Here is a 15966-nt window from a genome sequence, read left to right as displayed (position 1 = left end):
CCCTGCATTTTGTCACTCGAGAGAGAGATTCTTTCAGTGCTGATTTTGATGCCCTTCACACTGACTCACAGTGCCCCACGATCAACCTTATTTCTGTTCAGATAAACACACGGGGGAAAAAAAAGAAAAAAAGGGAGGTGAGGTGCTACCAGTGCAGGCAGTTGCAGAAGTGGGAGTGACCTAACAGATATAATGGGAGGAGCACTGGCTCCTACACGTAGGGATTTTCCCTGTGACGGGGGACTTCAAGATAGGCCATCTGGGGGATTCCCCAGTCTGCCTCCAGAAATATCACTCTAGAAGCAGTAGCAGTTTCACTCTGCTCTCACAGTCCGTCCTGCGAAGAGGCACGCTGTTGCTGCTCTGTGATTTGAAGCAGCAAAAGCCATGTCTTCCGTAGTCTATGCTCTGTTCATCATCCTGTGCAATGGTAAGTGGGGAGCCTTGCCTTTTTCATTCTGGTCTTTCACATTGATTTTGTGGGGGTGTGTTTTGGGAAGACAGGGAGGATTACCTAGGCAATCTCTTTTAAAGGTGATGTGTATCTGTGCTTTGCAGTTTGGTGCTTGATCAGTGGGGTTTCTGTGGCGGTCCCAGATGTTGCCGTGAGATGTGCTGAAGAAGTGCTGCTGCCCTGTAAAGGTCTTCGGGACTCCTCAATCACCTACCAGACAGTGTCTTGGTATAAAGTAAGAAAAAAGTCCAAGTTACTTGAGCAGTCTGCTTTGCTTTCCTACCTGATACTGGCTTGTCTTGTACAAAATGGGTTATTTTATGAAAAGGCATCCACCTTTCAGTGTAGCAGAGATAAGGCAGCAATAAAAGCATTTGAGCTGATCATGGAGAACAGGCATTTTCCATGTCATCGTAGACAGACTATTTGGGCGTGATCCCTGAATTGCTCTTGGCCTGCTTTTCTATCTCACTATTGCTGGCTTCCAGGGATCAGAATTCAGGTGGTGCCCCATGTACAGACACCACTCCAAAGAGGAGTCTTTCCAGGATTTTTCTTCAGAGCAAAAACTGGTATTTAAACTTTGCAAGATCAATGATGCTGTGCCTTGGTTAATCCCCACCCCCCACCCCCCCGAACAGGAGCTGATCTTTTTCTTTGAAATAGAAGAACTAGACAAGTACTTGCTATTCTTTAGGAAGATTTGGCTAGTGGAGGTGGGCATAAGGGCAAGGTATGCAGAAGGCTGATGGAGAGCTAGAAATTCTGAGTTATCTCTTTGCAGTCACGAAGTAAAAGTCTAATCTTGGCTGCCCTGGTTCAGAATTTCCGTCTCCAAAGCAGGAGAGCCCTGCTGACCATCTGTTTGATCAGTTGGCTAATGAGCAGAAAGTCCTGTTCAACACTTTCAAGATGAAATGTCTCATAGAAAGAGAGGCAGAGTTGCACAGTGGTTGAAGAAGTGGCTGTTGATTTGCTGTATGGCACTATGTATTTGCATCTCAGTGCATAGTTTCAGCTTATGGTGTGAGCCAAATTAACAGGAAAAAAAGGAAGGCTTTGTTCTCCCCCATTCCTTACTCCCAGATGTGCACTCCTGCTGCTTACCATGGGTCAGTCCTGGTAGTCCTCTGGTTGCCTGTTAAGCCAGCTCGCTGTTGCTTGTTGTAATAGCGGAAAATCAATCTGCAAATAAGATTACAGAGTTGAATTACTTTCCCATGTGATGGGAGAGCAGTGGAAGGGAAGGGAAGGGAAAAGAACCTATTTTTGGTGGGTAAAAACTGTTAATTTATCTCTGCCAGAACATAAAACCACAGCCTTGGCTTCCCCAGCAGTTTGGTCAGATATAGTTTTAAAATTATTCCCTACAGTAAACGAACAAACAGCGTTATTAGATAGGGCTTCTGTGGTTGAAATTTGCAATGCATCTGAGTTTCAGTGCTGGTACAACAATGAGCATCTGCCTGCTGACTAGATGACAACTGCAACCCAAAGGTATCTAACTCTGAAGGAGCTGTTTCGAACAGCTGGCTACCAGCCCATCATCAAGTGCAGCATCTATAGTCACCTTCTTTTTCCAAAATGCTGAACTAAGTGTGGCTGGGAGACAGAGGAGGGTATAATTCATTTGGTTGAACATTACTATGGGAGCTGGGATAGGTGTCAACTTAGTCTTTTTTGCTTTCTTCTTCAAAAACTGGATAAAGACATGTATTTTTCCTACACATGCATGATAATTATTTAAGGCCCCATGTTTCCTATGGAGTCCAGGCAGGGCAGGGAGCTCATTGCAGGCAAACCATGCAGTCTGGTGGACCTGGAGGAGCCGAGCAGCAGTGGTAAGGGGTGGGGGAGGAATAAATGGAGAGGTTGACTGGATCCCTGAAAATTCTCCCCCAACCCAGTGTCACAAGTCAACAAAAATGAAAACAGTTTCAGCAGGCTGAAGTGTGGGGATCCTCCAGAAGCATGACCTTCTGAGTTCAGTGGCAGCTGGGAGGGACAGGCAGCAAACAGGAGCCAAAAGCCATTGCCCTGATGAAAGAGTGTAAGGAAACACTCTAAACCCAATTCTGTGTTGTCTCGTAGCTCTTTACAGTTCCACCTGGGCACAAAATGACTGCACATGCAGGGGAGGGTGATGACGCCTTTTGTGTGTGCCCCTTTCTTGGCAGCCCTCACTGGTGCTGCTGCCCTTTGCAGCAGTCAGACTGTTACAGTCCAGACTGCCACTGCACCTCCCTTGCCCTGTCCTGCCAATCTCCTCTCCCTCCATGGTCTCCTTGCTCTTCCTGCTTCATCCATTTTGCTCAGGAAAAGACTGTTTTTCCAGTGCCCAGCATGACGGGGCCTCATGCTTTTTTCCTCTGCTGGCACTGCCAAAACTATAAGGAACAAAATGTAGCTATCTTCAGCTCTTGCTACCATCCTCAGTGGTTGATGACACCAGCCATGGTACTGCAGTCTTCTGGTTACTCATCCCAGGAGAGAGGAGGGAAGCGGGGACAGGCAGTTAACGCCACTCTCGGTGATGATAGCCCAAGCCATGGCCGCAGCCATATTAGGAAAAGTACAGCACCAAAGCTAAAAAGCCTGACTCTCAGCAGGAAAAAGTAATTTTGGCTCAGTGCTGTGTGCTGAAGAAGCAATACTACTTCTACTTGTGGGGCTAGCTAAATAGGCAGCAGCTTGAAGCTCTCTCCTCTCCTCGGCCACATGCCTCTGTCTCCACCCAACACCGCAAAAGAAGGGTGGGGGAATGGCAGAGCATGACTGGGCTACCCAACATAGAGAATTAATCTGTTATTTAAAAAACAGCTACTGAAGGTTTAATCAATAAACACCACGTATACCCCCCAAAGGGCTAATTAAAAGGTAATTCCAACAAATGGCATGAAATTTCAGACTGTAAAGTTCAAGCAGCTGTTAGGTTAAATCTTTTGTATGAGGTCACTTTGAACTGTGCAGTAAATGCAAGCAATTAACCTTTGCTTCTGCTGCTTTAAAAAAAATGATGGCGACAACGGTTACGGTGCTGCATATGCAGCTGTTTGTGCAGGGTGAATGCTTGGCGAACAACGCCCTCCTTCCTACGGGCACCTCTGCATGCTCTGACCAATTAAGGGGTACTTTTAAATAGTTTGCTATGATCTACTTAAACAAAAAAAAAAAAGGATGCTATTTAAAAGTACTTGCTTTTTCAGTTTTGCACGGAGAAATAATTGTTTAAAGGAGTTAATATTCTGGTGTCAAAATCCAACTGGATGTAAAAAGGAAGGATTGCATTCAACAGTTCCTTCACTTTTGCTAATGTCTCATACTGCAAAAAGGCGTGCATGTGTTCAACCTGTCGTGCACCCAGTATCCTTGGAGCTAATCAAGTTATTTGCATGCATGGTCACGTGTGTAAGTAGTTCTGTGAGGAATCAGGACCACGGTTAGTCAGCTCAGACAAAACGATTTTTTACTTAGAAATGCTTGAAGTAGGGAGAAGGTAGAGCACCAAGCCTGGTGCAGCTCTCATCCCATTCACTACGTGGCCATGAGAAAACTAGGGAGAAGTTTTCATAATGATGGTACCCTTTAAAAGAGGTCCATTTTTAGGAGTGCTGGGCAACCTACATGCCATAAAACCGTATATGAGCAGTGTGGAAGTTTGCCAAGTGAGAACTGAAAACTAGGTTATTTTTGCATAAGCACCCAGGCACTGGGAATTGTGTATGGAAATGTTGATTTGAATCTCTGTGGCCCACCTATGAAACAAGAATCTGGGTAATGAAACTTTACTTGCCTTTCTGCCTCGTAGGGCTATTGAAAACTGAACAGTTTCTCTTTGTGTAGTACATTGAAAATGAGAACCACTTCATAAAACCTCATAATTATCACTTTATATCCAGTTTGAAAACCAAGTTTATACACACACAAATGAAGTCCCAGTGGATATTTCACTATTTTGTTCATGTGATAGCCAGAAAAGTCTTAATCTAAAACAAATCTTGAGGAAGAGGAAAGAAGGCTGTACTTCAGTGGAGAGAAGTCTGTTAACTTTATAACGCTTCCCTGAAAAATATAAAATCGTGGCAGAATTAGAGGGGGAAGTCATATTACAAAATAAGAATAAACCTTATAGACATGTAATATTAATTGCACCTTCCTTCAAAGGCAATTACTTTTGCTAAATGTGCATAGATGCTATCTATTAGCATAGGTAAATAGTTGCTGAATTACTTCAGTCTAACTTCTAACATACCTGAAGAAAGGCAGTCAAATGCTCCTCAGACATCTATTCAGCTCCAAGTAGCTCCAACACATTGATGATTTAGACAGGAAGGGAGCAGTGGAAATGATTTCATGACCAAAACAATTCTTTTGCCTGACATGAGCTAAAGCTGCATGCCCTTAGCTAAAAAAAACCAAACAATAAAGAGGCTGTGTGACTGAGTCAGAGGGCTTTTCCAGCTGGCTCATGTGTCACACGCAGTTCCTTTGCTGTTGTTTTGGGGTTGGGTTTTGGTTTTTCTTTTCTTCTTTTTTGTTTCCCTTCTAAAGCACAGTCAGAGTTCATTCACATGTGCCCACAATTTATGTCTGTTTTTTTCAAATTTAACATTGGTGTCTACATGACACTGTATAGGAACCATATGGATGCACCTTCAGCACTAATCAAATGTGAAAGTGTTTTTGTGCTGAAAAATACACCTATTAAGCGGTTTCAGCTCAGTTGTGATTCATTATATGTTGGCTATCGGGTATTGCCAGAATTCTAGATGTTTTACTTCAGAAAATAAATTCCTTCTGGCTGTATATAGTTTCTAGATCTCTTTAGCAGTCAGACATTTCAACTTGGCCGTTATTCCTGGTATAAACAAAACCATTTTTACAATCATCCCACCCTCAGAAGAAAATAAATTAATGTTAATACATTCCACCTTCAAACTGACATCAGTTTTGGACCTGAACCATTTGGTTTGAAATAAAAATTTGCTTTTATGGGAAAAGTGGATTATATTGGCACTTTGATTTACCTGGGAGCCAACATACCACCTTAGTCTGGGAAAAGTTCGATGAGAAAAGGTATTTAATGAGAGCAGAGAACATGAGTTAACTTAACAACTGCTTGCTCTCACATGTACATGATAAAATTAAGTTTTAATTGATTAGTTGGGTGTAAGTACTACAGCACGTGTGAATTGCCTTTGTTTAGTGGCACTATCATATCATGCTGCAGCTAAATTGCACTTTGTTTAGTGGCACTATCATTTTCAAAACTGCAGCTAAAACTCAGCCAGCTAGGTCTGAGAAAAGCATTCCTCCTCCTTCTTTCACCTTGTTTTTAGTTCTCTGAAAAAAAATATTTGCTGAAGAGCACTTAAATTTTGGAGGCCTAATTATTCTACCTATTTCTCATAATTCATCCAGTCAGAGAACAGAAATGTGTCAGCTCAGCAGTATTTTCAATCAATATCAAACCTATCCCATTTTAATATCCACTGTATCACCATCACTATTCTTACCAAAAAGCTCCGGGCTAGGAGAAACTTAACAGGAATCAGTCAATTGACTAGAAAATACATGTGGGGAAAATCGCAACCTCTTTAGACCGAGTGTTTTCAAGCTTTTGGGAACTAGAATAACTTTCAATTAAACTGACTAAAATAAGGCAACTAGAGCTGGTCGCTCAGGGCTGCGTCCAGTGGCGCTTTGAGTATCTCCAAGGATGGAGACTCCCCATCCTCTCTGGGCAGCCCATTCTAGTGTTCAACCACCCCCATAGTAAAAAAGGTTTTTCTTATGTTTAAATGGAATTTCCTGAATTTCAGTTTGTGCTCGTTGCCTCTTGTCTTGTCTCTGGAGGCCACTGAGAAAAGTCTGGCTTCAGCTTCTTTATCCCCCTGGCAATCAGGTACATATCGATAAGATGCCCCCGAGCCTGGTCTCCTCCAGGCTGAACAGTCCCAGCTCTCCCAGCCTCTCCTCCCATGTCAGGTGCTCCAAACCTTTAATCGTCTTTGTGGCCCTTTGCTGGACTCTCTCCAGTATGTCCATATCTCTCTTGTACTGGGGAGCCCAGCGCTGGACCCAGCACTCCAGGTGTGGCCTCACCAGGGCTGAGCAGAGGGGAGGGACCACCTCCCTCCACCTGCTGGAGATGCTCTGCCTACTGCAGCCCAGGACACCCATTAGCCTTCATTGCCAGAAGGGCTCATCGCTGGCTCATGGTCAACTTGGTGTCCACCAGGACCCTCAGGACCTTTCCAGCAGGTTGGCCCCAGCCTGTCCTGGTGCCTGGGGCTATACCTCCCCAGGGGCAGGACTTGGCATTTCCATTTGCTGAACTTCATGAGGTTCCTCTCGGCCTGTGTCCCCAGCCTGCCGAGGTCCCTCTGGATGGCAGCACGACCCTCTGGTGTATCAGCCACTCCTCCCAGCTTCGTATCATCTGAAAACTTGCTGAGCACATGCTCTGCCCCATCATCCAGGTCGTTAATGAAGGTGTTGGACAGTATCAGCCCCTGGAGGTAGCATTTCCTCTCATTGCTTTGGAGGTGATGGAAAACAACAGACTTAGCCCCCCAGCTGATTTCTGAAAAAGCCTGTCACAGACATTGCCGCTGGCCAATGTATATGTGACAATAAACATAAACTCACATTTCTTTTGTTGTTTAATTTTCTTAATGGGTAGTTTTATGCAGATAGGCGGAATGAAGCTGCCAGCCTGCAGGTCCCCGTTTCCCAGCAAAATTCTTGGTTCAGTAACCCCCAGCAGCCAGCATGGCAACAAGACCCTTTTAATGCAAATAGATTCAGCAGCATTTCTACGGGTCCCCTGCGCAAGGCATGATTTGCCTTTTGAATTTTGGTAAAGCCTTTAACAGCAAACATGGGAGCAGAAAAAGGCCACCTCCCTTTTCTCTTCCCTTGGGAGGTGGGGAGCAGGGGGAGCCGGCACGCTGCAGCTTGCTCGCCAGCAAGGTGGAAGGGGAACGAAGCCCAAACAAAACGCGGGCGGAAAAATATTTTGTCGCTGATTAAAGAAGAGAATGGTCCCTACACAAGTGGATTGCTGCCACCGACAGCGCTCGCTTCGATCCCTCTAAGCTTGTGTGGAATTAATTAGGTAAAACCCCTAGCATTTACCTTGGGCTGTGGTATCACCTGGAGGAGACTTGGCATGAATTAGCTCTGGATTATCATAGGAGCTTGAGCTGCGAAATGATCTGTCTAGTGAGAGTCTGTCAAGTAATTCACAGGAGGTGGCAAACAAAGTGGCATTTTCGTAATTTTAATTAGGTTTGGGGAGAAAAAAGGTTAGCTTGAATAGAGCAAGAGGCAGAATGACGACCTTGCTGAACATCTCATGGACTTCCTTTCACATGGCTGGGATATGGGGACACACTCTGCAAATTTGCTCAGATGTTTCCTTGCTACTTAGAGAATTTAAAAAGGGAGGAGTTGATGGTTTTTTTGGTAAGGTAATAGGAGATAAGATTTCAGTGGAAAAAGGCTTAGTTCAGGCATTAGAGAAAAGGTTGCTGTGATCTCTGAGTAGGGATGGATGCGCTGCGTGTAGAGGCTGGAAAAATGCCACCAGATGTCTCTGTAGCCTAAAAAATGTGGGGAGGCTGCTGGGCACACCAGCACCAACCATGGACTGTCTTGCTTGCCTGCACTCTTCAGTAAAGGGGAGATTTAATGGAGAGAGGCATGCAAACCCCGAATTAAACCCACACATATGAACCGGTCCTCATCCTCCCCAAATGCAAAGGTCCGCGACCCCCATCCAGATCGTTTCCCCCCAAGCGAGGGAGCCAGATTAGGTCACAAAGTAACTTTTTTTCTGTTTTGGGGAAAGGCTGTTTGTGCAGCCCCATGGACAGAACAGGTCTGTGCAAGGCAAAGTTCTGACTTGCTTGTCTCCAGCGTCACCGCCGCTGTGCTTGCGACAGCAGCTGAGCACCTCGAAAAGCTTTGGAGGCAATAATCAATCCTATCCCTCAGTGTCCCCATAAAATAGGGAAGTTAAATCATTTACCAAAAATCTCACTGGGAATAAGCACGTGGTCAGGCATAGGATACATGGACTTCTAATTTACTTCTCCCTTACATTAGCTGTGGCGATTACAATTGCATACACAAAGATCAAAGTGTTTTCTGATTCCCAGGTCTCAGCCACAAGAATCACAGCACTGTTTACCACCGAAGACAACAATTATTTGTGCTACCAGTGAATTAAAAAAAAAAAAAAAGAGAAATACAAAACTAATTTTCTGTGCCTAGCTCAGACCTCCTATCTGCATTTTAGGGCAATGCAAAGGGCAGCCAGGCTGGTTCTCTTTATTGCCCTGTGGGCAGTTTTAAATTTCACTGAGGATGGGGGTGGTAAGGGAAGGGAGAGTGGCAAAAATTAGATCTGAGGGAGGTCAACTCTATCCCCTTAACTGCTATTGACCCACTTGTAACCAGAGCTGAGCCCAGCCTGGGTATTGGAATTCCTCTGGCCACATTTCCGAAAATGTGCAGGGCCCGAAAAGGTCTAAATCCCTGTAGCACAGTGAAGTCCCTCCAGCCTGAAAACCACCATAGATAGTGCTTGTCTCATAGCTGCTTGGGGCTGAGCATAATAAGACAGAGAAGCTGGGGTAAATTTACTGGGGGATTAAGAGGAAGAAGGTACTTTCTTCCTTCTTGCTGAGTAAAGTGTGGAAAGCCCCAGGGAATTACTGCTCTGTGTTTCAGTTGATGCACTAAAAAAAACCCAAACATTTCTGAGAAAGGATCTTTACAGTTGTGAAAATCTTGTGCTTTAGTCTGATTCCCCAGTTCCCGAAAAGTTCCCCAACTTGCAGCTTGTTTGACACCATTTTAGGGCTGCAAAAGTAGCAAAGTATAATGGAGCATCAGGCCCATATTTCTCTCCAGACTCCTGAGTACGCCTTCCTCATGCAAATGCATGAAAGGGAAACCAGATACTCCTAGGCTCAGTATGAGAAAATTGTGTTAATTTTAATAACTTACAGTGTAACTGTTATACCCTGATGCAGTAGCTATACTGATAGAAAGTAAGCACCAATATGCAACCAAAAATGTGTCTATTAAAATAAAATAATAATAATAAAAAAGCCTTGGATTACATTAGTTATGGGTTTGGCTGAAAAGCTGAGCCTTGGACTGTATGAGGTGGCTCTGGCTCTGCTGGGCCACAGAAAGACTGAATTCATTATTCAGGAAACCTTCACGGAGGGCACGCTGCCTTGAATCCCAGGGAGCAACGTCGATGAATAAGAATGGACACGGGCTAATTCAAACCCTTCTCCCATCTTTCAAATCAAGTTAGCGATTTCTCTCTTCTTTGTGGTTCCCAGCCAATTGTCATTTTCAGTGCATCCTATCACCCCACAGTACAAACTGTTCTGGGAATATACTTCATTCCTCCAGCAGCCTCTCAGCAATGCCAAGGAATGTAGCTCTTCTGGTTACAATTAAGAAATTCAACATACAAATGCTCCCCAAGTGCACCAGAACCTGCTTGTGACCTTCACGCAACCGAATCTGAAGGAGTCGAAACAATTTTTTGTTCTTTGGTTCCAATAAAGAGGGAAGGGGAGGGGAGGGGGGGAAACCCCCATTCCTCCAGAGAGGCACCGTGGTTTCAGGGGTCAGATGCACAGAAACTGGCACAGGGAAGTGCAGTTTCCAGGGCTGCGTTCCCACAAGGAGCTCTGGGCTGCCGGGTCGCTGGGAGGATGCCAGCCCGTGCTGGCAGAGCCAGCATGCTGCGGCGTGTCTGCTGGGTAGGCAGGTTTAATTCCCACTGCTGCATGGCAGAAAGTGTGCTGGCAGGGCTAGCGCAGGCAGCGGTGGAGCCTACCCGTCTGCTGCCATGCTCTCCTGGGGACCTCTGGTCCCCAGAGCCACCGCTAAGCAGCCGGGTAGGGCTGCCTCTTGCTGCCTCAGCTCCATCCCCGTGGACTCTCTCTCTCTCTGTCTGAACTCTTTTGGGGCCTCTACGTAGACCCTTTGAGAGCTAACTCTACCGCTGCCTTTTATCATGTTACATCTCTACCAGGATTGTGTCCAGGTGAGGCAGATGAAGAAGCTATTACAGAATAGCTATACAGTATCTGTTTATAAATATAGTGTCTATTTAAGCAAAAAAGCAAATACTTTTTGATTGTGAGCATGAACGTATTAGACGCTCTTGAGGTTCCCCCCCGCCTCTCTTCAGCCTTGGCATTTTCAGCTATAACCCGGCTTTAAAACTCTCTTTCCCCTAAAACTCAGAATGACACTGTTGCCCAAGATGAGAAATATATTTATGTTTTTCCAGATGGCTGGAGATGGCAAAGGAATAGCATGGAAAGTCCTTGATGTGGAATCTCATTATCCAAAAGAACTTGGGGGGTCCCTGGAGCTCTCCAACGACACCTTCTTTTCACTGAGGATCAAAAACGCAACCAGCCGAAACAGTGGGACATATAAGTGCGCTTTGGGGGAACAGAGTGGAGAACGCAATCTGAGCAGCACAGTCACATTAAAAGTAACAGGTACAGTAGAGACTCTTGACCATCCCATGCTCCACATGGCATTTCATGAAGATAACAGTTTAAAAATATTTTACAAACACCAGAACAATGTAACACCTTGCTTTACATTTTAGGTTGCCCTGGAATAGAAGATGAAAAATTAAAAAAATACAAAGCTGAGCTTTTCATGCTGACTTGCCTTGGGATTTTTTACTTGCTGCTCATCTTTTTTACCTGTGTAAGTAGTTCCCTTTGTCATAAACAAACCAACCAAAACCAACAAAAAAACCCCACTCATTTTCTCTGCTAGCACCACCTTAACACAGCTGGTCAGAAGTTGGTGTTCATACTTAATTTATGATCAAATCCTTTAAATACTCACACAATATTTTCAAAGCCAGAGGAAACTCGGGTGCACGAGGAACACAGGGTGGAGTCCCAAAGAGAGAAAACATTTCACTGCACCCTGATCTAACTCAAACCAGACAGTTATTTTCCTGCACCCCGCTGCCCATTTCTGCTTCCAGTTACTCTGAGCGCAAGCTACTCTTCAGTCTAAGGGCACATCAACAGCTCTTCTGGTCTGGTACTTGGGAACAGCATTTGCCCGAGATGGAAGCACATGGCCCTGGCATCCTTCCCCACCTATGGCATTGCTTTGTGTGGTGGCATGATGGACAAGTTCAAGTCCACCTATTTTTTGCCTTGGTTTCCATACCTGTAAATTGGTGACAACCCCATTTCAGATGGGCGTTTTTGTGAAGCTCCATCTTTTAGGTAAACAGACATTTTGAGATCCTTGGAAAAGAACCTCCTTGGGTTTTTATCCATACCCTTAATGCTGGCAGGTGGTTCTGGGAAAGGTGGGGAGAAGAGGTATTCGGGAAGCTCAGTTCACAGAGGCAAAACTATGTTTTGTCTGCGGTAGTGCTGAAGTCATCCCCTCGTGCAGAAAAACCAGGAGGTCTGTGCCTCCTGGCTTAAAGGTGGCACGAGCCTCGGGTTTCGGTACAGTGCAACACGGGCTGGATTTCTAAATAAAAACAAAAAAAAACCAACCCCAGCATTTTGGGAGGTCAAATTTAACTTTTGCTGCCTATTTCATATTTGCCTTCTTGTTTTGCTCCTCAGCAGATGAATCATAACTGTTGCTTGGAGAATATCTAATTAGCTGCAGCTAAATGTAGCTTTTCATGTATCTTCAGGGAGCAATTAAATTTATGCTTGTCTCTTTTTTAGATTGACAATCCTGCCAGTAATTTGTGCCATTCAGCCTAAAGTTTGACAAGATAAATCTTGTAGGAATTTGTTAGGATGAAAGTATGAAAGCAAGGATATCACTCAGAAGAGACAGATGCCCCTGTTGTGCTCAGTGTCCTGAAAGAATTTCAGATCTCTACAGAAACCTCTCCTTCCCATACTTAAAAAAAGTCCTAGTTCTAGTGGTGCAGTCAAAAAAAAGCAGAGCTGTGTAGTGAAGATATAACCACTCTGGTGGAATTATGTGTATCTTACTCTTGGGTGAGGTCCAGTCTCAGGTATCAACCTAGCTTTCATCAAGATTTAATATTGCCCTGATCTCACAAGTGAGCTTCATTATTTAAAACGCCTGTTAAATTCTTACAGGTTGCCTTGTCCTCTCCTTTAGTGGAGATGGTGCCATATCTCCACTAAACTCAACAGCGACATTACGTTTAAGACTGGTTGGCAGGACTGGGGCTTTACTTTGCAACGTGATGAAAATATTTCTGGCACTGGCCTGTATTGAAGGCAGGTGGAAACACACTTGCAAGAGCTTGATGCATGGCCTGTTCATACGAAAACTTGAATTAAATATAAATTTCCTTCTGTGACTAAGTCTTTTGTGCTATAAAGCTCCTTGACTGAGCAAGAAACAGTAGCTTTTCTTTGTACTGTGTGCTTCTGGTGACAAACAAATGGAAAAGGTGTAATGAGCTATGGTTAGCAAGGAGAAAAAGCAAAACTTTCAAACTTTACAAAAAATTGCCTTTCATAGAAATTCTCAGTTTTAAGCTTTCCTTTCTGTTTTCTCTTTTAGACGTGTCTAAGAAAAGAGAGTATGTCTCCCAATTATCAAAAATCCAGACCAGATATGAAACACATGCTCACCGTCATCAACGTACATGAAATGACAACTTTGCAGGATTTAAACAGCAACAGCACTTGCAAAAACGAGCTTACTTCAAGTTCTGTCTAAGTTGACGTTGGCGGCACCGTGGGCTCATCAGTAAACACGACACGAGCTGGATGGCCGAGTGGTACAAAGAGGAAATACACGCTAATATACGGCCTCTTCAGAACAGCCTGAAAGTATAGGTAACCTGTCAGTGATCTGCTTGCGCTGGACAAGCCTTCAAAAAGCGCTGTTATGCACTACAGTAACTTTTGGGAGTCAGGTGGCTAAGAAATACCATTACAGCTACACACGGGTGTTACAATGCAATTATGAAGTTGACATCAACTTTATTTCACTCTGCTGTGCAGCCCTCTTGTTCTGAGCAAGAACACGCCTGTGATACGAAGGCCAGGTTATAGGGAGGCCGTGGCAGCGCGAAGCCAGGGGATTAAGCTCTTCACTGAACTCACGGCTCTCATCTTTCAAAAGCAAACGCAACAGGTGCTGCAGTATGGAAAGATAAGTGTGCGGGGCTGTCCCTGTTCCGTGCTCTGGGCCTGATTCTGGATGGAGTGCCTTTACTGCAAATGGGATGTAACTTGTCATGTGATGTTCAAATAAGCTGAAGAGGTAACTTCATGCCCTTGTCCTGGATCAATCAATCAGCATTCGTTTTTAAACCTGAGAGTGACAGACGGGCTGAAATGTAAGAAGGGAGAAAATATTCTGGAAATCTTTCTGGACCGAGAGGAACTTTCTAATCTCTGCAAGAGAAGTAGGGATGCATTTGCACAACAGGTCAGTCAGTTATTTCCCAGAGGCATCTCCATAGGAATCCATAGGGAGTTTCAATGAGACTGTTTTAACCTTAAAGCAACAAAAGTAAGAATGAAGCAGCCTGTGATATTAAGGATATGTAAAGATGACTTATTTTTGTGGTTTATAAAACACGAAGCCAAATGTATGCAACACCCATGTCAGCCAAGTTACACAAGTGATGGCCAAAGCCACGTCTTGGAAGAAGTCAACCATCCGTATCTTTGGGTTGTATTAAGTCAGTTGTGAGATATAGGAATGGAAGATGGGGCATACGAGCACCTGCTTTTGGTGCTGACAGTGTGTAGTATACGTGAAACAAGGACATGAGAAAAGCTGAACTCAGGCACACAGTATAAGGGAGAGAAGGCTTGTCCTCTTGGACCAAAGAAAGCAAGAGAGATTCTGGAGTCTGAAATCAAGGAACCTCCCTTATTGGGCTGCTGATGCAGAAGGTGAAGCAAGAGGAGTCTAGAGTGACTGCGGGTGTTTATGCCACAACATGAGAATTTGAGCGAAAACATAAGAATTTGCAAGCACTTAAGAACACAATCTTAAAAAAAAAAAAAAAAGAGATATCCTTCAAGAGTTAAACTGCAACATTAGGATTTTTACTGCAGTTTGGAATTCCAGGCTGTGACAAGGATGCTCTTTCTGTAATCCTTTGGCTAGTTTTGAAATGCTGATGGAAGGAAAGCACTGTATATCACTCAGTAGTGCCTCTGTGAGCAGGGTGGATGTCTCCATTGATGGAGTCCAAGGGGCTCCTGACCAGAAGAATGGTTACAAAGGATATGCAATTTACTCAAAGCATGGTAAATTAATGCCACATTTGCTTTTTTATAATCAATTTTTACATATAAATGTGTGTAACATACTTGAAATAAAAATTCAGATGTAACCTACCCTTTGTTTTTGTGTGTCACATATGGCAAATAAACCCAGAAATACTCCGTATCAATTGCATTTTATTTTACAACCGACATAATTACATCAAATAATGTAGATGCCTGATCCAGCCTCTTCTGTGGGAGAGCACATGTATGTGTGTATAATTGATTAAGCAATGGATAATTTTATGCATTTCTAAGGAAGTCAGATAATTTAAATTTTCCTCAAAATTTTACTTTCTGTCCAAAGTACATTCTAAAACACCTGTTCTGTACTGACAGGCAAGTCATTAAGGAAAATACAAGGGTGTTTCAGTCTATCCATGGTCACTGTTAAACATGGCATACCATCACGGGTGACCTGTACATTTAGGTGGCCATAATATGAACTAAATGTGCATGTATAATAACTGACCTAGGGTACATTGAGTTTCTCCATTTGGTCAGAAGGGCTTAATACCTGACAGTCATAGGTTTTTGTTTATTTTTTTATTATTACTAAATTATTTTAGGAGGGCGGACAAGAGGAAGGAAGGGAAAATTCAGTTGAAAGGGGTTGATAATTAATCAGCAGCAAAGGCTGCAACACTTTTAAAATTATTTCTTCAGATGTATAAATAGGATCAGATCAGATAGGAGAGAATGAAAAAAGGGACTTTGTGTAAACAACTATGCCCATTATTTTTTCCCCGAGCCAAACTGTCTGCAACACAGAAGATTGGGCCTGATGCAACAACACTGGGAGTCAAATTTCAGGCTCAGAAGTTTCAGGCCGGTTGGTTCTGGGGATTTGCTGTAGGCCCAGCTGTGCAGTAGAAGTGATCACCTTCAAGGCCACTTAAATGCATTACAGAGTTTAGAAGGAGTAAGCAGTGAGAAAGTCTTATGCCAAGATGCTTGACTGAACCATAGAGTTGGAGAGAAATAGGCAACGTCCTGAAGTGATGAACGTGCCTGCACATCTGGGGTGTAAAGGATGTAAAGAAACCGTTGTGGCATTGTAGGACAAAAACTTACATTAGCTAGAAATATTACAAATGAGAACCAGACAACTGAAGGATAAAAGCTAATATATTACAGCAACTTCAGTACTAACAGGGAAGGAAAAAAAAAAAAAAAATCACATGTTGGCTGAAAATCTTA

General features: G+C 43.8%; 1 protein-coding gene across 1 annotated transcript; it reads left to right on the top strand.

The window, feature by feature from the left end:
* Positions 1–254: 254 nt before the first annotated feature.
* Positions 255–14890, top strand: CD83 (CD83 molecule). The gene is made up of 5 exons (XM_087737377.1): positions 255–430; positions 559–689; positions 10785–11001; positions 11115–11218; positions 13040–14890. Exons 1-5 carry the CDS (start codon positions 388–390, stop codon positions 13196–13198), a joined length of 654 nt encoding a protein of 217 aa, XP_087593503.1. The 5' UTR covers positions 255–387; the 3' UTR covers positions 13199–14890.
* Positions 14891–15966: the final 1076 nt, after the last annotated feature.

The sequence above is a fragment of the Nipponia nippon genome, unplaced genomic scaffold (genome assembly GCF_047370975.1).
Source record: "Nipponia nippon isolate SJK-2023a ecotype South Korea unplaced genomic scaffold, ASM4737097v1 scaffold_1, whole genome shotgun sequence".
NCBI lineage: Eukaryota > Metazoa > Chordata > Aves > Pelecaniformes > Threskiornithidae > Nipponia > Nipponia nippon.
The sequence above is the reverse complement of the archived record's forward strand: the minus strand, read 5'-3'. Positions and strand labels throughout refer to the sequence as shown.